General features: G+C 38.3%; 4 protein-coding genes, 1 long non-coding RNA gene and 1 pseudogene across 6 annotated transcripts; all 6 read left to right on the top strand.

Moving 5' to 3' along the window:
- Positions 1-215: 215 nt before the first annotated feature.
- On the top strand, positions 216-1,242 carry LOC309686966 (olfactory receptor 2AT4-like; the record flags this gene model as incomplete). The annotated part of the gene is made up of 1 exon (XM_082501636.1): positions 216-1,242. The coding sequence occupies exon 1, from the start codon at positions 256-258 to the stop codon at positions 1,240-1,242; it is 987 nt and encodes a 328-aa protein (XP_082357762.1). The 5' UTR covers positions 216-255.
- Positions 1,243-3,011: 1,769 nt separating this feature from the next.
- Positions 3,012-5,241, top strand: LOC309686965 (olfactory receptor 2AT4-like; annotated as a pseudogene). Its single transcript has 2 exons — positions 3,012-3,045; positions 4,299-5,241. The product of its transcript is annotated as an olfactory receptor 2AT4-like (transcript).
- A 4,571-nt stretch (positions 5,242-9,812) lies between these two features.
- Positions 9,813-10,913, top strand: LOC309686964 (olfactory receptor 2AT4-like; the record flags this gene model as incomplete). The annotated part of the gene is made up of 1 exon (XM_082501635.1): positions 9,813-10,913. Exon 1 carries the CDS (start codon positions 9,921-9,923, stop codon positions 10,911-10,913), a length of 993 nt encoding a protein of 330 aa, XP_082357761.1. The 5' UTR covers positions 9,813-9,920.
- A 1,210-nt stretch (positions 10,914-12,123) lies between these two features.
- Positions 12,124-14,528, top strand: LOC309687806. The gene is made up of 3 exons (XR_014270867.1): positions 12,124-12,202; positions 12,948-14,301; positions 14,443-14,528. It is a non-coding gene; the product is annotated as an uncharacterized lncRNA (long non-coding RNA).
- Positions 14,529-18,765: 4,237 nt separating this feature from the next.
- On the top strand, positions 18,766-20,082 carry LOC309687797 (olfactory receptor 52E8-like). Its single transcript, XM_082502999.1, has one exon. The coding sequence runs from the start codon at positions 18,767-18,769 to the stop codon at positions 19,730-19,732; it is 966 nt and encodes a 321-aa protein (XP_082359125.1). The 5' UTR covers position 18,766; the 3' UTR covers positions 19,733-20,082.
- A 2,038-nt stretch (positions 20,083-22,120) lies between these two features.
- LOC309688420 (olfactory receptor 52E8-like) lies at positions 22,121-23,346 on the top strand (the record flags this gene model as incomplete). Its single annotated transcript, XM_082504135.1, has 1 exon — positions 22,121-23,346. Exon 1 carries the CDS (start codon positions 22,381-22,383, stop codon positions 23,344-23,346), a length of 966 nt encoding a protein of 321 aa, XP_082360261.1. The 5' UTR covers positions 22,121-22,380.
- Positions 23,347-23,811: the final 465 nt, after the last annotated feature.

Below are 23,811 nucleotides of genomic sequence, written 5' to 3'. Positions count from 1 at the left end.
CATTCATGGATCGAAATCCTTTGTTAAAAGAAATAAGTAATCAAAAAGGATTAAAAACAATAATTTATAATCTTAGCAATATAAATGCATTAAATGGTACAATAGGGTTAACAGTACAGTGAAAAGAATCTAAATGAATTGGTTTGATGCTGTACTTTATTGTGAGTTTGAATGTCATCATGTAAATGATGAGCCTTAAGTGTTTTATCTAAAGTATTATATTTACTAGTGTTTTAAGGACGTCTCCCCTCCATCATGCCTGTGGAAAATCATAGCAGTGTGACGGAGTTTGTCCTTACCGGATTCCCTGGACTTCATCAAGAGTACTATGGTCTTGTCTCAGCTGTATTGTTTTTTGTATATTTGATAACTCTGATAGCAAATGCTACGGTTATTTTTTTATTTGCAACCAACCACAGCCTCCATAAGCCAATGTATTATATCATTTTAAATCTGAGTGTATGTGATATTCTCTTTAGCACAACCACTTTACCTAAGATCATAAGCAGATATTGGTTTCAGTCAGGAAGCATTTCATTTACTGCCTGTTTTATCCAAATGTACTTTGTCCATTATTTTGGCACAGCTGTTGCATACATTCTCTTTCAGATGGCTTTAGATAGGTACTTGGCTATCTGCCATCCTCTCAAATATTCACGTATTCTCACAAAATCGAATATTTTAATTCTTAGTATTACTGCATGGACTGTTGCCAAGGCATCCCCTTTAATGATGGTCATTAGAGCATATCCTCTTCCTTACTGTGCCTCAAACATAATCACTCACTGCTTCTGTGACCATATTGGTATAACAGTCCTTGCGTGCACTGACAGGACCCCTTATGCCATCCCTGCTTTAGTATTTGCAATGGTTACACTACTGGGGCCTCTGGCATTTATCATTTTCTCATACTGCTCTATTCTTATAGCAGTACATAAAATAGCAAGTGTGCAAGGTCGCCTGAAATCATTGTCCACTTGTAGTACTCAGCTGATAATAATATCCCTCTACTTTTTACCCAGATGTTTTGTATATTTAGCCCAAAATGTTGGCATTACATTTAGTGCTGATGTGCGAATAGTGATCATCATGCTGTACAGCCTTGCCCCACCAATGATCAATCCACTCATATACTGCTTAAGAGCAAAAGACATGAGAGAAAGCTTGTTGAAGGTATTTTGCAGAAGAACCATTCCACAAAAAGCACAGGTTGCAGTTATTAATATCATAAATCACAAATAACAGATCTTTTAAACAGTTTAAGTCATTGGGATTCTTGTATTGCATGAAAAAGTCCATGAGTTGTTGGAGAAAAATTACATATAAAAATTACATATACTTGAGATCCAGTGCTATTTGTTGCAGGTTACAGATGAAATAAAACCATTAGCAAGCATTTCCTTACTTGTAACCCGGTATCTTTATATGTTCTCTTGACCCCAGATATGTATGCAGAGTTCTGTCAAGTTTTTAAGGGAGCACAAACAGAGTTCGATATTCAAAAAACAGGCTGAGCTTCACACTCACAGTGTCTCACACAGCTTTCCATTTCATGTATTTGTGACCTGAATAGATTCAAATTTTGTCTTACCCACTTGTTAAAGAGCCTTTAGGCACCAGTTGTGATTTAGCACTATATAAATTAAATTGAATCAAATTGTTACTTAGATAATGTACATTTCATTTTTGACCTGAGGGCAGAATTTTCTTTTGTAAATGTCAAAACATACCACAACATTTGTACTGTCCCAGGAAGGGGGGGGGGGGGGATTCTTTGTTTTTTCTTAATGAGACAATCACTTGATGTGTAACTATAGAATAAATTTATTGTGTTGTGTGTAGAAATAAATAAATAAATAAAATAATTTTAAATTTTGCTGTCTTCCTCTGCTTGTCCACCACTGCTATGTCAGGTTGGTTAGCCACCACCAGTTTGTCTGCCTGTATCTGGGAATTCCAGGCCGTACTCGGCACAGATGTTCCATACTATGCCAGCCACGTGCTTATGGTATTCCATGTATGCCCTGACTGCTATCATTTTGTACCCTGCTGTTGTGCTGGATTGTCTCAGGGGCATCTTTATACAGCCTGCACCTAAGGTATTGCCTGGTGTGTTAAACCCCTGCCTCTATCGATCTTGTGCTAAGAGCCTGTTCCTGTGCTGCCATTATTAGTGCCTCTGTGCTGTCTTTCAGTCCAGATTTGTTCAGCCACTTGGTAGGATTTCTTGATGTCAGCCACGTCTTATACCTCCCCGTGGTACATACAGTACAGGGGCCTGTCCTTCTACAATGGTTCTTCTCATTGATCCTCTTCTTTCTCAGGTTTCTGCTGCCTGAGGTATTTAGTACATACATGGTCAGTTGTGGCCATCTTCCTGATGTACTCATGGATGTTTGTTGTCATCATGTGATCATGGATAGTGGTTTTAACATCCAGTCCTTGGCCTCCTTCCTTCTGCTTCACGTACAGTCCCCACAGTCTCGTGGTGGTGCATTTGGGTTAAAATCCAAGCTTCCTTGTCTTGATGTCAGTGGCTTTGATCTCCTTCTTCTTTGGGCAGTTTGTACTCCAGCATGGAATCTAATCACCGGCAGGATACCTGATCATTGGCAGGGCGTAGGTGTTGATTGCAGGGATCTTGTTCTTACCATTCAGCTGACTACTCAGGACATGTCTTTGGGATTCCCAAGTAATTGCAGTTGTCCTTGATGTCTGAAATTGACCTCTACTATTGTTCGCCATATCCCATAAAAATGCCCGATGAAGGCTCTTAGGGTCCTGTTGATCTTTTATTGTTCTAGGCATTCCAGGATCCATGTGTGGGCCACTGAGTTATAGGCTTTCTTGTAGTCAATCCAGGCAGTACAAAGTTTGGTCACTCTAGTCTTGCAATCTCGAGACTGTTCTGTCTACCAGGAGCTGGTGTTCACCCCCTCTGTTATTCCTGCCGATTCTGTTACTGTGCCTCACTCATGTTTTGAGTCATATCCCTGTTCATCTTAGCCGCTATGATGCCTGGTCCTAGTGACTGGACCTACACAAGTATGTGGATATTACATTGTATGTTGTTTATCCCATCATCGGCCTGTTTCTTAACTTCATGATTTTAGATGCCGTGTTTCAGATCATAAGCTTGTTATTTGACATTTCATTGTCCATGCGGTGTGTTGTAAGAGAGTTCTAAAGACACCCTCCTGGCTACAACTTTAGGTAGTCATGTTATCTTGGTTTTCCAAGATAGCTGATTTTAGAACAGTAATCCATTATTTTATTACAACTCAGCTGCATTACTGTAACTTGTTGTACCTTGGTAGTAGCCAGGCACCCTTGTCATGTCTTCAACTGGTGCAAAATGCTGCTGCACGGTTTTTAACTGGTAAACGGAGAAGGGAGGGAGCATATTACTATTGTTTTATGCTCACTACACTGGCTAAGCTTGCATTTTAGGGTTCAATTAATAATTCTTTAATTTGGTTTCAAAAGCCTTAAATGGTCTTGCCCCACACTACCTCTCTTAAGTACTGCACCTTCACACCCCTCGTCGGTCTCTCAGATCGGGCTTTTGCAATTGCGGCTCCCAAATTCTGGAATGCACTGCCATTACAAATTACAAAGTCTTTCCAATTTGATATCTTTCATTTTGGTCTGAAGATGTAACCTCTTGGTTTGGCTTTTAACACTGTATAGAAAGGCCAATTTTATTTGGATTTTAATGTCTTTCTGATGTTGGTGTTGTATATTGTTTACTGTCACTGTTTTTGATTTATGTATTTTTATTTTTTATTGTTTTATTTTCAGCACTCTGGTCAGTGTTCAGTTAGAGTGCTTTATAAATAAAGTAGGCTTGGCTTGATCCACAGAGAATATAAAGTGAACCTAACACCACCATCATGATACCACACTGCAAGACTGTTTTAAGCAGTGAATCAGCAGGCAACACAGCGGAGCCTTCTCTTCATCCTGTATGAGAAAGGTACATATAAACTGAGCTAATTAAAGTCTTTCTCATCCTTATGTTTATGTGCATAGTTAAAGATTTACAATAAAACGGAATGTTTATTTTTCACATGAAACATGATTAGATCAAAAGGCTTTGATAAAGAAAAAGAATTGAAAAATAATAACAATAACAATTAGTCGGATTAAATTTTGAGTTAATACTATACTGTATTGTAAATTTAAGATTGTGTAATTGATAAGGCTTAACGGTGGTTTCTCAAGCATTGTATGTTTACCAGTGTTTTAAACAAATTTCTGTTTCATCATGCTGAGAGAAATCATAGTGTTCTAACTAGTCATCCTTACTGGATTCCCTGGCCTTCATCAAGAGTACTATGGTCTTGTCTCAGCTGTATTGTTTTTTGTATATTTGGTAACTCTGATAGCAAATGCTACAGTTATTTTTTTATTTGCAACCAACCGCAGCCTCCATAAGCCAATGTATTATATCATTTTAAATCTGAGTGTATGTGATATTCTCTTTAGCACAACCACTTTACCTAAGATCATAAGCAGATATTGCCTTCAGTAGGAAGCATTTCATTTACTGCCTGTTTTATCCAAATGTACTTTGTTCACTATCTTGGTTCAGTCAATTCGTTTATTCTCTTTCAGATGGCTTTAGATAGATATTTGGCTATTTGCTATCCTCTCAGATATTCACATATTCTTACAAAATCTAATATTTTAATTCTTAGTATTACTGCATGGATTATTTCCAAGGCATCCCCTTTAATGTCAGTTATTAGAGCATATGCTCTTCCTTACTGTGCCTCAAATATAATCACTCACTGCTACTGTGACCATATTGGTATAACAGTCCTTGCGTGCACTGACAGGACCCCTTATGCCATCCCTGCTTTTGTATTTGCAATGGTTGTGCTACTGGGGCCTCTGGCATTCATCATTTTCTCATACTGCTCTATTCTTATAGCAGTGTATAAGATAGCAAATGTGCAAGGCCGCCTGAAATCATTGTCCACTTGTAGTACTCAGCTGATTATAATCTCCCTTTATTATTTACCCAGATGTTTTGTATATTTAGCCCAAAATGTTGGCATTACATTTAGTGCTGATGTGCGAATAGTGATCATCATGCTGTACAGCCTTGCCCCACCAATGATCAATCCACTCATATATTGCTTAAGAGCAAAAGACATGAGAGAAAGCTTGTTGAAGCAATTTTGCAAAAGACTTGTTCCACGAAAAGCTCAGGTTGCAGCTATTAGTAACTCATAAGTTAACATATCTTTCAAACAGGCCTTAATGTAAATCATTCTAAAGGGAAGGCAAATAGATTGTCTTGTTGTACTGCATTTATGAAGAAAATATTTCTGGATTTATGTAAAAAAAAGTTGCTGTAGTTGATGTTCAGTGGTGTCTGTTGGTATTGCTAAACAGGGGAACAAACGTTAAAAAAAACATTTGTAAGCACTTCCTGGAATGTGACAGAATATGTTTATTGCTTCTATTGACCCCGTTTTTCTACTGATAAAACAAACCAGGCTTTGAACTTCTCACGTGCTTTTTTTCATGTGTTTATGCCCTCACCAAATTTAAAATTCTTCTTACCTACTCTTTGTTATTAAAATCGAGTAGTTTTTTATGTCCATTTTTTTTTAATTTAAAGTTATACTAAGTAATTTCTTAAGGTTATCTAATATAAAAAATAATAGTTTCCTGATAAATATACTTTAATTAATGTGTAATTACACCACCCAATTATTTATTTGGAAATATAGAGGAGCAGGTGCTGGTTTGTGGAAGTTTCCCCACCATCTTGAATACAGTGGCCAAGACATTCTACCTAATAACATTTTTATGTATGTTGCTAGAGACCAGGCACATACGCAGTACTCTTTGTAAGTTTTTAAAAGTTGTAACTTTTAATTTTAGGATACCAAATATGTTTTTCAAACTATATGTGATCACTTCATATGCATCTTTCTCATAATGCCTTTCACCATGCGCTCTCTCCTGCCTTATTTCCACTTCATCCACTTTCTCCTCACTTTAAGCTTCATCTTCTGAACTAAAGTCTGGACTCAAAAAATGGCCATAAACATGCTTATTTATCCTCCATATTCCCAATCGCAATTATTTATTGTCATCAGATTACACACGCGACTCTCCAGTTTCCTGACAGCTGAAAATGGCTGACTAACCAACAAGAACAGCTTAGCTGCGAGTGTACTAAATTCACATTTTTCCCTCTGATAAGCAGTTTGACTGTATTCTCACATCACATGAGAGTTTATTCACTAAGTTTCCAAGTGCAACAATGTTTGATCGACTTCAAAGGAAGCTTCACTAATGCTGGCTAACAGCAGATAACAGCAACAAAAACAGCATTGCGCACTGACAGCCTCCTTCAGAGTAAATCAGTAAGGACACTAACAGCGGTAAACAGAATGATGAAAGACATCTATCAAATATCTATACTGTTTCACAAGTTTAAAATGTTTTCTGACTGCCCTTGTAACAAGGTATCCATTTGTTTTTTCCTGTTTTTGCTTCATTCTGTGGCTTTAATTTTTGTTGAGTTTTTTTTTTTTTTTTTTTTAAAGAAGAAAATCTTTTCACTGTAACTGTGGAATGAATTAATTCTGCTGGCTGTAAAAAAAATATGCAGTTAATAAATTTTTTTTTTTTTTTTTTAAACATGATTTTAACCTATTTATTATTGAATTTAAAGGACAACATTTAGAATAGTGTTATATTTAACTTATAGCACCAGTGAAAATTCACATTAAAAAAAAAGCTAAAATTGCTGTTCAATGGGGGAAAAAGCAAACAACATTTTTGTGTGTCTCCATGTTGGACGAGCATGTGAGTATTTGTATGTGTGTGCATGAGGCTGGAAATGCATGCTTGTGACATAATTTCCTAGGGGTTAATAAAGTATTCTGATTCTGATTGTATATGTCTATGTGTCAGGTCAGGTCTTACACTCTCACTCTCTCAGAACATCTTAGGCTCCCTCAGGTGTGATGGCCTATTTCCCCCCACCACACTCACTGCCAGTTGCTGGTGCCAACACACACCGGTGCATTGGTGGTTCTCTGTGTCTCTGGGTGGGTGTTTGGCTGTTTAGTGGCTCACTCCTGGTGGCTGCTTGGTGGGGCCTGGCTCTATTGGGCCCCTGCTGGGGGTCTCTGGGCCCGGTACACAGTCTGCTAGCCAGATTGCCTGTGGAGCCCGCAGGCTCGCCGCTGAGGCCTCCTGTGGCTTCTGCACCATGGCCCCTGGGTGATCCCTGTCAAGGGCTCTCCTTAACACTTTTCTAGGTGGGTGCTGTGATTGCTCTTGTACTCTAGGGGGGCTATGGATGTCTGGGGCCTGGGTCTCCTCCATGCCTGCTTTATGAAATGGGGTCAAGGCTGTGGCTCCCCAAACCTACTATTAGATACTTAAATGGAGAAATCTTATGAGCACAAGCTCACACACACAGGTGTGCACACAAGCGTACAAGTTTTCACACATGTGTACAAACAGGTACTTACAAATGCACACTATATTAGTTTACTGCTGCCTCGAAACATGGCGTGTATCATTAATACTGTGTCAAGTTGACCAGTATAGTAAAAGCCGTAATGGTGCAGTTGGGAAAATAAATCTGTTGATCATTTTTTCTGACCTTCAAACAACTGTTCTGATTGCTACACTGCCAAACAGTACAGGCAATAAATCACATGTTTTGTAAGGCAACAAGTTAGCAAAAAAAAAAAAAAAAAACCTGCACCAGGGCAAACCTCCACATGCCCCACTCCTGCTAAACAGGTGAAAATAGAATTATGAGCAACAGGACTTAGTGCCACTAAGTCTTTGATTTTATTTATTTTCTGCTGTGTTTTACTTGCATCTATTTGAAAGAGTGAGTGTAAAAACAAAAAATGTTATTTTATATGCTGGAATATGCAGAAAATAGGTTTAAATGTTAAACAAATTTCTTCAAGTCAAAGACTGTTGCATATAACTTTTGCTTGATGCAATGTGCATAACGTTAAAAGATTAAAACTAATAAAACAAGTTTTAAAAAGAGACTTTTTCATTTGATTACATTTTATATGATAGATTATGCAGAATAAGTAGAAAGGTCTGGGCTAAAAGTTCTATTGCTTTATTACGTAATCAGGTTTTGTATCATGTTTTTAAAATGTAATTAAGTAGCTAAGAACTTTTGAAAATAAGTAATCAGTAAAGTGATGGGGTACTTTTTTGGAGGAGTAATTAGCAATTAGTTACTGATTACTTTTTTCAACTAACTTGACCAACACTGTAAACAAACGCTGTGCTTTCAAAGCAAGAAATATCATTTTCTAACAACAACAAAAACAATCCTAGATGGCTTTCAGCTTATTTACGACTAAATTTAGCTCATTTCTGTCAAGGTTGGCTGAAGGAGAACCCAAATGCTGGACTTTTAGAATGGAGAAAGTTTGTTTATTTACACAGAAAAAAGTGCCAACAATCCACAGTGTGGGCTTTTCCAATTCCCCGTGCGGTGATTCCTCTCCGTGATGCGTGGTAGTGCTTCGTCCTCCCTGGTGCTTGTGTTCAACTGTGTACTGCTCCCTGCACACGTTTCCGTAATCAACCTGGAAACAAGAGATGCCACAATGAGTACTGTCCCATCCACCGGCCAACTAAACACGTTAACCATTCCAACAAGAGAGTATTGAAAACACAAGCTCCACACTAACTGTATTTCTAGTTTAACAATCCCATGCCAACTGCTGCTCCACTGCTCTCTTAAGTAGAGCCCCTTGATTAGGCAGATCAGCAACAGGTGAGTGATTATTGCAGGTGTGGCTGGCTCCAAGGCAGGGACTCTCCAGTCCTGATCGGGCAGCAAAACTGACACGACAACACACAGGGAAACGAGGAACCAGGAGCAGATCACACCACAACCATAAATGATTAAGAAAGACGAATAAAACTCATAATATTCATTAAACTCAAAAAAATAACACATGATCCCCAGATCACAGACCCAGGACCATGACAACTTCTACTAAATAATTATGCATAATCTTTATTGAAGTCCAAAAAGCTGAATGACACCAAATGTAAATAGATACACATATAAATACCTAAAATATACGTTTTTTTACTTAAGCATGTCACACAATTAGTACTTTGAGCATGTATACAGTTTTTAATTAATCTTAAGAGTAACTGGTAAAGTACGGAGCCCCACAAGGGACATGGGAGAAAAAAAAAATTAAGACTGACTTTTGCGAGATCTCGCAAAACAAACTCGGGATCTTGCAAAACTTTTACAAGATCCCGAGTTTGTTTTGCGAGATCTCGCAAAAGTTCATCATAATTTTTTTTTCTCCCATGTCCCTTGTGGGGCTCCGTAGTAAAGGACTTTTTCCTTTACTAAAAAATACCATTAATGATGCTCTCATGTACTGACTGAATATTGAGCACTGACTGATCCACAGAGAATAGAAAAATGGCCAATAGCACACCTTCATCACAAGGCCATATAGTGCAAGAAGTCTTTTTAAGCAGAGAACCAGGAGACAAGTCAGCAGAGTCTACCCCAAGGCTGTATGAGAAAGGTATATATAAACTGAGCTAATTAAAGTCTAAATCATTACTATGTTAATTTATATTGTTAAAATTTAACACAAAAAAGCTTTGGTTGTATACAAACATTCATGGATCGAAATCCTTTGTTAAAAGAAATAAGTAATCAAAAAGGATTAAAACAATAATTTATAATCTTAGCAATATAAATGCATTAAATGGTACAATAGGGTTAACAGTACAGTGAAAAGAATCTAAATGAATTGGTTTGATGCTGTACTTTATTGTGAGTTTGAATGTCATCATGTAAATGATGAGCCTTAAGTGTTTTATCTAAAGTATTATATTTACTAGTGTTTTAAGGACGTCTCCCCTCCATCATGCCTGTGGAAAATCATAGCAGTGTGACGGAGTTTGTCCTTACCGGATTCCCTGGACTTCATCAAGAGTACTATGGTCTTGTCTCAGCTGTATTGTTTTTTGTGTATTTGATAACTCTGATAGCAAATGCTACGGTTATTTTTTTATTTGCAACCAACCACAGCCTCCATAAGCCAATGTATTTTATCATTTTAAATCTGAGTGTATGTGATATTCTCTTTAGCACAACCACTTTACCTAAGATCATAAGCAGATATTGGTTTCAGTCAGGAAGCATTTCATTTACTGCCTGTTTTATCCAAATGTACTTTGTCCATTATTTTGGCACAGCTGTTGCATACATTCTCTTTCAGATGGCTTTAGATAGATATTTGGCTATCTGCCATCCTCTCAGATATTCACATATTCTTACAAAATCGAATATTTTAATTCTTAGTATTACTGCATGGATTATTGCCAAGGCATCCCCTTTAATGATGGTCATTAGAGCATATCCTCTTCCTTACTGTGCCTCAAACATAATCACTCACTGCTTCTGTGACCATATTGGTATAACAGTCCTTGCGTGCACTGACAGGACCCCTTATGCCATCCCTGCTTTTGTATTTGCAATGGTTGTGCTACTGGGGCCTCTGGCATTCATCATTTTCTCATACGGCTCTATTCTTATAGCAGTGTATAAGATAGCAAATGTGCAAAGCCGCATGAAATCATTGTCCACTTGTAGTACTCAGCTGATTATAATCTCCCTTTATTTTTTACCCAGATGTTTTGTATATTTAGCCCAAAATGTTGGCATTACATTTAGTGCTGATGTGCGAATAGTGATCATCATGCTGTACAGCCTTGCCCCACCAATGATCAATCCACTCATATACTGCTTAAGAGCAAAAGACATGAGAGAAAGCTTGTTGAAGCAATTCTGCAGAAGAATCGTTCCAGAAAAAGCTCAGGTTGCAGCTATTAGTAACTCGTTAAAAACATCACCTTAACATGCTTTAAATTATCCTATTCTAATGGGGAGCCAAAGTGATTCTTGTATTTCATTAAGGAGTCTTTTGCTTGGTTAGTGTATAGAAAAGTTTTATATAGTTGATTTTCAGTGGTATCTCTCGCAGGGTACAGAGTCGACACTTCCTGGCATGTGACTTAAATTATTTATTGCTTCTACTGAATCTAGAAAATAATCTCAGAGCACAAAGTAGTTCTATGTTAATCAAATTGGCTGTTTAACATTTAGTTCTTTAGTTTTGCTTTTTAATTTAAAAACCCCACAATAACAAGAGCTTTGCTGTATAATATTAAGGTGTATGTTTTACTTTTTCTGTTTTTGGGATGCTTCACTTTGTTTATAATTTTTTTAAGGAGAAATTGTATTGGAATGTAATTATAGAAGGGATTAATTGTAGTGTCTGTTAAATCATTTTAAACAGGTATGCAACTGAATAAATTAGAGGGGGAAAATGCATCATTTCTATTATTTACTGCGATATTTTTATGTTTTATGTTTTAAATAATGATGCAGCTTAATCATCATTTATAACAAATTTTGCTAATATATGTATGTGTGTATGATTTCAAATTTGAATTTCAATTAAATTTAAAATTCCCCCTTTAGCACCATCCCTTTTACACCTACAGTTGAGATAAAGTGAGGACTTCTGAGAGTAGAAATCAACACAGTGTTCTTGGAATCTTGAATTGAAGTGTTTGAAATTGCGTAAGGAGTTTCAAACACCAGTCTGGTGGTGACTCTGTGGAGGTAACTACAGCATCTGAAAGACGGTCATTTATATGGGCAGAAATCTGTGCCATCAGAAACTGAATTTGAATAAGTTAAATTTGAATTATTCGGACTGAATCTGAATTGTAGCTTGAATAAAAGCTTTTAAAAACTAAATTTGAATTAGCCTAATTTGAAATTCAATTTATTGGTTTGAAAATTATCATCACTAAATTGAACTTCAATTTTATAGTTTGAAAATGAATTCATTTGCTTTGAAACTGTATTTTATCCTTTAAAAATTTAGTTCTCGAATAATTTCAGATTCACTTCTCACCATTCAGTTTCAGTTCTACAATTCAATTTCATTTCCAAAATTCCGTTCTCTGTGACTTGCATCCGGTTCCGGTTCAAGAGTATGAACCGGAACCAGAGCGCAGATTAATAGAACTACGTTTTACTAGCGGACCGAAAGTGTCACTGATGGGAATCTACAGCATCTTGAGCTGAATTAAGACTTCAGAAGTCATGTCGAATGACCAGCGGATAAACTCTCAGGTTGGTAATAAATGTATTACATGTATAAGAACGAGCGTCATGTTAACAAATGATAGCCATACAGTAACTTTTATGCTTATTGTAGCTTTTAGCTAAATACGCCCTGGATTCAGCTTTGACAAACAAATATGCTCGACTGTTTCTAGTAGAATTCCAAAGTTGTCATCTTGTACCCTCTTAGAGCCCTGTATGCTTGCAGAGACCCCTACAGTAGGGAAACATGCAAAACAGTGTCCAAACCTTTGTAGTTTAGCTTTATTTATGTCTTACAGCATCCCAACTCTTTAGCTAACTTAATAACTTTAGCTAAAGTGAATAGTTAGTCTAATTCATTAGTGCAGCATTACCTCTCTCAGTCAGGAATTCATAATTCAACCCTTTCAGAAAAAACAAACAAACAAAATAAAACAAAACAAATTCCTGAAGCAACTTTAAGGAAAGTATATAGTGTTCATATATGTTATTTGAGGAAAAGAGCTTTGCATCATACATGTCTCTCTTTATCTGATAAGCAAATTGGCATATTATAGATTAGTAAATGTTATTCTGACTTTGTTTTTAATTCCAAAGCACCATAAATTTCAGACACCTCCACAGACTTTTTCTGCTGTGAATTGTTTGTCTTCTATTAGCACTTGTATCACTTTCATTATGGGAAAGTCTTAAATCAATCCTCAATCAGAATAAGAACATGAACTTGGGCTCTATTAACATTTTTTTAACCACATCAAATTTACCATTGCAGGGACGCTAGGCAAATAGCAGCAACCCCTGCAGAGGGCATCGCTCCATCACAGGGATAACAGAGAGACAGACAATCAAACACTCACTATCACATCCTACAGCCATTATAACCACTGAATTAATTCGCATTTCATATTAAATATCTCTCTCTACAACTGTCCACTCTCATCTAAATAACATCTTGAGACTCCAGCCTTATACCTCCAGCATGGACTCCTGCAAAGCTGTCCAGTTTTGTCTGCCTATTAAAGCCCTGGACATGCTGCAGTTTGTTCAAAACTCAGTTGCAGAGTTCTTTATACTGCTGTGACAAAATAAATACATAAATCCATAAATAACAAAGACAAGTAATGCCACGTTTCATACAACAATCAACAAACCATCATCTCTTATAATGAATTTCATTCAAAATACTATTATAGAAAAACATTCTCATGGGTCCCATCAAAGTATATCAGCAATAAAGCTAATAAATATTATCCAAAGTTACTCACATATATTTACAAAACTCATTTAATCACAGGTGTTGCACAACAGATTCAATAATCTCAATGGAATTTAACTCCATGCAAAATCTCATAGGCCATTTTGGCATTTCATCAGAAAAGTAACAAAAAACATCCAAAACGGACAAAACTACAAAAATTAAATCACTCGTTAACTCTAGATACATTAAGTCAACATTCGGCCATAATGGAATAAACAAAAACAACAATATTCAATAAATAAAACTAGTAATTGCACTTACTGTTGCTAGCCTAGCATTAGCTTACCGGCGATTTCGGATGTGCGATCGCGGCTCCGCATTTTCATTAATTGTGACAAAACAAAACAAACAAATAACTCACCGTTGAGTCGATTGTGAGGTAGTGTAAAGATGAATGAATCGGCCGGGTTATTGCACGCTGTCAACTGGTCTAGTGTAAAATTTGTCGATATCTGACAAGTACGCCAACCACAGGGACAACAGCAGCCAGAGGAGCAGGGACATGCAGCTGATTGACCCGGAACTTATACAGGGTTCATTCCCGCCACAATAAAGGGACTGGCGGAAGTGGGGTCAGAAGTTACCGTGGTTACACTCTCCCCCCCTAATCTCATGGACGTCCTCGTACATGGACTAGGCTGGCAGCGAATGACTGGTTGGCTGAGGTGTGAAGGCATTGTCTCCTCTTCTTCATCATCTTGAAGAGCGAAGGAGAAGACAGAACTTAACCCATGGAGAAAGGTCTGAACGCTCTTTAACAGAGGCTTACCAGGCTTGATGTATTGCAGCCGATCAGGAGGATTCCTGGTGCGGGTTGAATGCCTCAAGGGTGGTTCTGCCTCAGGACTGAGAGGCTATGATTCAGTAGGTGAGTGTTGTGACAAGTTATTTCTGGATGCTTCTGAATCACAAGACAGACTTTCTTCATCGTGTGAAGTTTCTGCAAGGTCAACTGGCTCAAAGCCAGCTTCCAAGGTTCCGTTAGCAATAACTTGTTCCTCTTCAATAGGTACAGGTTCCTCTGAGAGAATAGCATTCTCTTCCTCTGTAGCCAATACTACAGGGACATCTGGCTGGTTGATAAGTGGAACAGGTTGCGCAGTATTGGGTAAGTCAATGGTTGTTGTGAAGGTGACTGGTTCAGCAGAGAAAGGAATAGGTAGGTATGAGACGAGTTCCTCTTCGTCATTGTCATCAGCATCAGCACATACAGGAGACATGGGTAAGACAGGCATTTTTCTCTTCTGCTTAGTAAGCCTTTCCTTTTCAGGTGGTAAATACCCACAGGGCAGTAGGAGGTCTCGATGTAAAGTTCTCAGGGGCTTGTCTTGGCCTTCGGGTCGAACTGTATACACAGGAAGAGTGCCGGCTTTCTTCACTACAATGTACACAGATGACTCCCATTTATCTGCAAGCTTGTGTTTGCCTCTTAGCCACACGTTCCTCACAAGAACTCTGTCTCCAACATTCAGCTGTGATGCAGTGACATTTTTATCAAATCTGTTTTTGTTACGTTTCATCACCTTTTCTGAGCTTTCGATGGCCAGCTTGTAACTTTCTTCTAGGTGGGACTTTAGTTTTTCCACATATTGTGTGTGGGATGTTGATCCTTCTTTGGCAAGGGGTAGTCCAAAGGCCAAGTCGACCGGTAAGCGAGGTTGGCGGCCAAACATAAGCTCATATGGTGAAAAACCTGTAACATCATTTCTTGTGCAATTGTATGCATGCACCAGGGGTTTTACAAAATCTTTCCAATGGGATTTCTGTTGAGCTGTGAGTGTTCCTAGCATATCCAGTAATGTTCGGTTAAACCGTTCAACAGGATTGCTTCTTGGATGGTATGGAGTGGTTCTTATTTTGTGGATCCCAGCCATTTCACAAAGCTCTCGGATGATTCTGGATTCAAAGTCAGGGCCTTGGTCACTGTGCAAGCGTTCTGGGATACCATAATGCACAAGAAAGTTGTCCCATAAACATTTGGCAACAGTCCTGGCTTTCTGGTTTGGTGTTGGCACAGCAATGGCATATTTTGTGAAATGGTCAGTTATGACTTTGACTCCACGATCTGGTTCCACAGAGAGAAAATCCATACACACCAGTTCCATGGGATGAGAGGTTTTGATATTGACCAGAGGTGTGGCTCGTTCAGATGGAGATTTGCGTCTCACGCATCTTTCGCAGTGTCTTATTTTATTGACCACATCACTCGTCATCTTAGGCCAATAAAACCGGGAACGGACCAAGTCCAGCGTTCTGTCAATTCCCATGTGACCCATTTGATCATGTAGGTGGTGTAGTACAACTGGTCGATATTCCTCAGGTAGCACTAGCTGGTATGTGAAGTCACTTCCCACTTGTCTCTTCCTGACGAGAAGGGTGTTATGGAGCTCCAGTTTATTTACTTCTCGCAGTAATAGAGGTAAATCGGGAAGTTCTTCCCTCAGGAATGGCGGTGGGGACTCTCCTCGCTCAACCTGAGCTATGACATGCCGGATGACAGGGTCAAGGCGTTGTTTGGCTGCAAGGTCAGCTGTTGAGATTTGGGGGAGTACCATGGAGGTGAACTGGATGTCGTCCGTGAAACTGTCAGGCAGACTGTTGACATTGACAGACATGGATAACACCAGAGCAAGATCAGGATCAGTGCTTGAACTGTACACCAGATGACGGTCACAAACTGCTTTGATGGTATGCTGGTCAATAGAGACATGATCTGGTTCATTGAGATGTTGCCATGCAAATCTCCAGATTCGCTCACGTTCTTTCTGTGACAGAGGATCATCAGACAGTTCACCATGAGGTCGGCGAGACAAACCATCAGCATCCGCGTTCTGCTTTCCTGCTCTGTAGATTAATTTGAAGGTGAAAGTGGACAACGCTGAAAGCCATCTGTAACCGGTAGCGTCAAGTTTTGCTGATGATAAGAGGTATGTTAATGGGTTGCTGTCTGTCACAACTGTAAACTGAGCACCATAAAGATAGTCGTGGAATTTTTCAGTCACCGCCCATTTCAAAGCAAGAAACTCCAATTTGTGGGCGGGATACTTTGACTCACTCCGGGAAAGACCTCTGCTGGCATATGCTACGACTCTGTTTTTTCCATCCTGCTCTTGATACAGCACCGCACCAAGATCTGTGGCACTGGCATCAGTGTGGAGTGTGTATGGTTTTCTGGGATCAGCAAATGCCAGAACTGGGGCAGAAGTGAGTTTGTCAATAATGGACTCAAAAGCTTGTTGACACATTTGCGTCCATCGTCCTCCAAATGGCTCTTTGGGGTTGAGGTAATTCTCTGGCTTTACAGTTTGTCTCAGTTTCCTCTGGGAAGGTGGATAACCAGCAGTGAGATCATGCAACGGCTTGACAATGGCTGAATATCCCTGGACAAAACGTCTGTAGTACCCAGCAAAAACAAGGAAAGATCTTAATTCCTTCAAGTTTTTTGGCACTGGCCAAGAAGTGAGTGTGGAAATCTTGTCCGGATCAGTTTCAACACCAGCCTGGGACACTACATGGCCCAGATACTTCACAGATGTCTGGAAGAACACGCATTTCTCAAGTGAAAGCTTCAAGCCAAAATCTTTGAGTCTGGTGAGAACTTTCATCAGGCGAGCTTCATGTTCCTCAAGAGTTGGTGCAAAAACAATGAGATCGTCAATGAAAACCAGGACTTCTTTTAGATTCACGGCCGTGATTGCTGCGTCACTGTCACATGCCACATGGGTGGACCCCAGACAAGCTCCATGGTTGCTGCTGGACATGTAGGCAGCACCTGGACCCACCTCTTCTGACACCTCCCTGTCCCTGGCCCAGGGGCCGGGAGTGTCGACGGTCAGGGCCTATCCCTCTCCCGCTCTCGAGAGAGGACACTGTAGTGCTCACCTGGCATAAATGGTCAATTTTTAAAGGAGTTCATTGACTTTTTATCCTCCACTTTGAAGCTGTCCAAACTGGTTATAGTCAGGGATTTTAATATACACATTGAGGATGACTCTGACCTCTTTGCCAGAAGTTTCCTTGGCGTCATGGATTATTTTCATTTTACACAGAATGTGTCTGGCCCTACACACACCAAAGGACACACACTGGACCTTGTTTTTACCTTAGGATTGTCAGGTGTTGTGTGGAGGTGAGGAAGAAGGAACCCAAATGCAGGACTCGCAGGTAGGTGAAGACTGGTGAAGGTTTATTTTAAGGAGTGGATGAACAGAGGGTGAACGGACACTGACTGGCTGGACAACTGAATGGCTGACTGAACTGAGGGAACACACGGGAAGGACAACATAACATCAACATCAATGACACGACAGTGAACGAGTAGAAACAGAGGGCTTAAATACACAGACTGATGATAATGATGATAATGAGAGACCAGTGAGTACACAGCTGAACATAATGAACTAATGATAAATGGGAAGAGGACTGAACATAATGCACACAGACCAAGGCTAACACAATAAAACAGGAAGTGGAACAGGCAGTAGATAAACAGTGAACATGAACTGAAAATACTGGGTCAACGACCCAGAAACCCTGACAAGGATTAACCAGTGATTTTATTAGTTCTGAGGACATCAGTGATCTTTTACATCCTTACATCCCCAGCAGGCCCCTGAGGTCATGTGATGAGGGCTTGCTTGTTGTCCAGCACACGAGGCTGAAAACAAAAGGTGACAGAGCTTTTGTAACTATGGCCCCCAGACTTTGGAACTCTCTCCTATTGAGTTTGAGATCTGTGGACTCACTCACCTCTTTTAAAAAACAGCTAAAAACTCATCTTTTTAAACTTGCCTTTGGCTGATTTTTGTTTTTATGTTTTAGCTTTGGTGAAGCACTTTGTGATTTTATCTTGAAAGGTGCTATATAAATAAAATTTTACTGACTTACTTTACTTATGTACACTCTTGTTTAGTACTCGTTTCTCCAGACTTCAGTTATTGGCATGGAATTTTGCAGCCAATGCACTGCCAAATCTTCAGGGAACAGCACTTTTTGACCAAGAATAATTTATCACAAGCTAGCTTAGCAGGAAGAGAGAAGGGTGTGCTAAAGGGTGTCCATTGAGGATACAACAGGTCAGACCTCATAAAAGATGGATGCTGCCTACCACCCAGACACTCTTTTGAATATAGAGCTGCAATCAGAAGCAAAAGCCATACTCAAAGTATGTAACAGAGATCATCTAATTAATTGCTTTTTTCTAAGACCACCTTTTAAATAGCTTTTTTTAATGATTTCTGGAAAATGATTAATGTATAAATGTTATAGTGCATGTTAGTAGTATATTCTCATATCAATATTTCAAAGCTCTAATCAAATTTGTTACTGAAATTATGATCACCAATGTAACAAGGATGAAAAGCTTCTTCATCCTTGGATTTCCTGGACTTTCACCACAGTATTATGGACCCATATCAACTTTTCTTTTTTTTGTTTACCTAGCAATTGCATTGGGGAACATTTTCATTTTATCATTTGTTGCCTATGAAAAGTCCCTGCAAAAGCCAACATATCTGGTCTTTTGTCACCTGGCCCTGAATGACTTGACATTTGGCACTGTGACACTGCCAAAAATCATGTCAAAATATTGGTTTGACAATAGTGTTATTTCATTTTATGGCTGTTTTACGCAAATGTTCTTTGTTCATTATTTGGGATCAGTAACATCTTTCATCTTGCTGGTAATGGCTCTTGATCGATTTGTTGCAATATGTATTCCTCTTCGTTACCCTGTTCTAATTACAAACAGTGTCATATCTGTGTTGTGTGGGTTTGCTTGGTTCATACCTCTGCCTTTGATGATAGCTGTTGTACTCCATGCCCTAACTTTACCTTTCTGCAAATCAAACATCATTGTTCAGTGCTACTGTGACAACATATCCATAATAAGCCAGGCTTGTGGAGACGATGTTAGAATTTTTGTAGTCACTTCACTCTGTTTAGCCATGTTTTGTCTTTTGCTTCCTCTTGCATTCATTTTGTTTTCCTACATTTCTATTATTGTGGTTATTATGAAAATGTCCAGTTCTGCAGGGTGCAAAAGAACCTTATCCACTTGTACTTCACAAATATTTATCACATGTCTTTTTTATCTACCCAGATGTTTTGTTTATGTGACTTATGCTGTTGGATTTTCTTTCAGTTTAGATGTCCGCATTGGGTTGATATTGCTGTACAGTCTTTTTCCTGCTGCTGTTAATCCAGTCATATACTGTTTCAAGACTCGCGACATTAAACACATGCTGATGAAGAGGCTGAAGAAAACTAAAATTGAATTAGAGATAAAGCTTTCACCTTAATATGTAACTCTGAAAAGTGAATCGTTAAGTCAGAAGCAGGATATCTCTTTCTCAGACACTTATGAGAGTAAAGACGTGATGATTTTCACAATGTAGCCCCTTTTCAGTATTTTTCCTCCCAAACATGGATTCCACTCTTGTTTTTTTTTTAATTTATGTGTATATTTCATACATATTATGGCAAATTGTACTGAAAAATGTTACTTCTCTTGTAAGGTGTAATGCTCAAAATCTGTAAAAGTGTAAAAGTATGCTGTTTACCCACAATATTAAACATAGGTTGTATGAAATCAATCAAATTTTGCTATCATTGAAAATACATACATATTCCTACTTTAGTACATATTAGTAATTAGACATATCAGGATGGTTTTTGTTGAAGCTGTTGCCTTGAACCCGTAACCACAGTTACACATTTGCATGTAGGCAAGACACATTTTTTAACTTGTCTTTGTTTTGTTTTTCAAGTCAAGCCTTCATTAGTATCCTGTCATCTAATTTTTAAGATGTGCAAAATCTAATTAAATTTTTGCTTTCATTATAAAGATGTAATGATTATAAAATAGTATGTGATGTTACAGACATAGACTCAGCATATTGTTGAAACTGATCAAACTATTGGTGTATATGTTTATGATGTGTCACTGTGTATTTAAGTAGGCATACAAAGAATTAAATACAGACATATGTGTACAGCGTCTCTGTTATGAATCCATATTCTTTAAGTAACATGCTGGACTGGACACTAAGAGCTCTAGGGCCATTTTGTTTCTATAAATAAAGAGACAGGTATAGGACCAGCATGCACTGGGGTGGGCCTATGTATTTTTTTTTTACCAGAGCAGGAGAAGCAGCAGGAAGTAACAAAAATGGATCTTGTTATTGCTTGCCAAACTGGATAAAATAAATCATAAAAACGCAACTTTCAAGTTTGGACAGTGGACTTCTTTTGCCTGCGTACGAAATATTATCTCAGTGCAGCAGTGGCTTGTGGACTTTTAATTGTGGGATGTTTGGTCTGTCAAACAAAAGAAATCCTGGATCCTTGAAGTTCAGGTACATTCTGTACAGAAACCCTGGCAAAAAGACTGAATCTAAAAGGTAAAAAGACCAATATCCTTTTGAGAATAATGAGTCAAGATAGGATTGTTAGTGCACAAGTTCTGTCTGGTTTGGAAGCAAATGATTTCATGCCGCTGCCAGATGTTTTGACTCAAAAGACCATGCCAGTTTCTACAGTCAATATTCCCCAGCAAGGCAACATTGATCAGTGGCCTCATCTTAAACCTGTTAAACTTCACGACATTGATGCAGAGGTGGAGCTACTGATAGGCACTGATGCTTCCAATGTTTTAGAGCCATGGAAGGTGATTTTTTGATTTTCTGATGTTGTTAATTTATTTTTACATTCCTATAACAATGTTGATTTATTATAAAACCTTTTTAATAATCATCGTCTTTCTATCTTTAGGCTCTCTTGGTTTATTTGCAAAATCTTCTATTAGGAATCTTGGTGTTACTTTTGACCCAGCTCTGACATTGGACGCTCATGTTAAATCTCTGGTCCGCTCCTGTTTTTACCATTTAAGAAACATTGCGAAGCTGAGTCCTATTGTTTCATGCTTTGAACTGAAAATGATCATTCATGCATTTGTTTCCTCTCATTTGGACTCTTGTAATTCCTTGTTCACCTGTTTATGTAATACCTCCTTGGAACATCAGCAGGATGTTCAGAATGCTGCCGCAAGGCTTTGACCAAGTCTATCAAGTACTCCCATGCCCCACCCCTGCTGATCCAGCTGCACTGGCTCCCCATAAAATTCAGAGTCCACTTTAAGATTATGATTTTGACATTCAGGACTCTGCATGGACAAGCACCAAAATACGTCAGTGATCTTTTACATCCTTACATCCCCAGCAGGCCCCTGAGGTCATGTGATGAGGGCTTGCTTGTTGTCCAGCACACGAGGCTGAAAACAAAAGGTGACAGAGCTTTTGTAACTATGGCCCCCAGACTTTGGAACTCTCTCCTATTGAGTTTGAGATCTGTGGACTCACTCACCTCTTTTAAAAAACAGCTAAAAACTCATCTTTTTAAACTTGCCTTTGGCTGATTTTTGTTTTTATGTTTTAGCTTTGGTGAAGCACTTTGTGATTTTATCTTGAAAGGTGCTATATAAATAAAATTTTACTGACTTACTTTACTTATGTACACTCTTGTTTAGTACTCGTTTCTCCAGACTTCAGTTATTGGCATGGAATTTTGCAGCCAATGCACTGCCAAATCTTCAGGGAACAGCACTTTTTGACCAAGAATAATTTATTACAAGCTAGCTTAGCAGGAAGAGAGAAGGATGTGCTGAAGGGTGTCCATTGAGGATACAACAGGTCAGACCTCATAAAAGATGGATGCTGCCTACCACCCAGACACTCTTTTGAATATAGAGCTGCAATCAGAAGCAAAAGCCATACTCAAAGTATGTAACAGAGATCATCTAATTAATTGCTTTTTTCTAAGACCACCTTTTAAATAGGTTTTTTTTTAATGATTTCTGAAAAATGATTAATGTATAAATGTTATAGTGCATGTTAGTAGTATATTCTCATATCAATATTTCAAAGCTCTAATCAAATTTGTTACTGAAATTATGATCACCAATGTAACAAGGATGAAAAGCTTCTTCATCCTTGGATTTCCTGGACTTTCACCACAGTATTATGGACCCATATCAACTTTTCTTTTTTTTGTTTACCTAGCAATTGCATTGGGGAACATTTTCATTTTATCATTTGTTGCCTATGAAAAGTCCCTGCAAAAGCCAACATATCTGGTCTTTTGTCACCTGGCCCTGAATGACTTGACATTTGGCACTGTGACACTGCCAAAAATCATGTCAAAATATTGGTTTGACAATAGTGTTATTTCATTTTATGGCTGTTTTACGCAAATGTTCTTTGTTCATTATTTGGGATCAGTAACATCTTTCATCTTGCTGGTAATGGCTCTTGATCGATTTGTTGCAATATGTATTCCTCTTCGTTACCCTGTTCTAATTACAAACAGTGTCATATCTGTGTTGTGTGGGTTTGCTTGGTTCATACCTCTGCCTTTGATGATAGCTGTTGTACTCCATGCCCTAACTTTACCTTTCTGTAAATCAAACATCATTGTTCAGTGCTACTGTGACCACATATCCATAGTAAGCCAGGCTTGTGGAGACGATGTTAGAATTGTTGTAGTCACTTCACTCTGTTTAGCCATGTTTTGTCTTTTGCTTCCTCTTGCATTCATTTTGTTTTCCTACATTTCTATTATTGTGGTTATTATGAAAATGTCCAGTTCTGCAGGGCGCAAAAGAACCTTATCCACTTGTACTTCACAAATATTTATCACATGTCTTTTTTATCTACCCAGATGTTTTGTTTATGTGGCTAATGCTTTTGGATTTTCTTTCAGTTTAGATGTCCGCATTGGGTTGATATTGCTGTACAGTCTTTTTCCTGCTGCTGTTAATCCAGTCATATACTGTTTCAAGACTCGCGACATTAAACACATGCTGATGAAGAGGCTGAAGAAAACTAAAATCGGATTAGAGATAAAGCTTGCCCTTTAATATGTAACTCTGAGAAATAAGTCGATAAGCCAAAATCAGGATATCTCTTTCTCAGACACTTTTATGAAAGTAGACTACTCGCTTTTCACAATGTTATTTTATGTACATATATTTTGTACATAATTATGGCGAATTGTACTGAAAAATGTTACTTCTCTTTTAAGGTGTAATGCTCAAAATCTGTAAAAGTGTAAAAGTATGCTGTTTACCCACAATATTAAACATAGGTTGTATGAAATCAATCAAATTTTGCTATCATTGAAAATACATACATATTCCTACTTTAGTACATATTAGTAATTAGACATATCAGGATGGTTTTTGTTGAAGCTGTTGCCTTGAACCCGTAACCACAGTTACACATTTGCATGTAGGCAAGACACATTTTTTAACTTGTCTTTGTTTTGTTTTTCAAGTCAAGCCTTCATTAGTATCCTGTCATCTAATTTTTAAGATGTGCAAAAT

This window comes from Aulonocara stuartgranti (assembly GCF_965226115.1).
Source record: "Aulonocara stuartgranti genome assembly, chromosome: 14".
NCBI classification, from domain to species: Eukaryota; Metazoa; Chordata; class Actinopteri; order Cichliformes; family Cichlidae; genus Aulonocara; species Aulonocara stuartgranti.
The sequence above is the reverse complement of the archived record's forward strand: the minus strand, read 5'-3'. Positions and strand labels throughout refer to the sequence as shown.

Excerpts from the sequence above, each read along its gene's own strand:
- LOC309687797 (XM_082502999.1), top strand. The coding sequence starts at position 18,767 with ATGATCACCAATGTAACAAGGATGAAAAGCTTCTTCATCCTTGGATTT.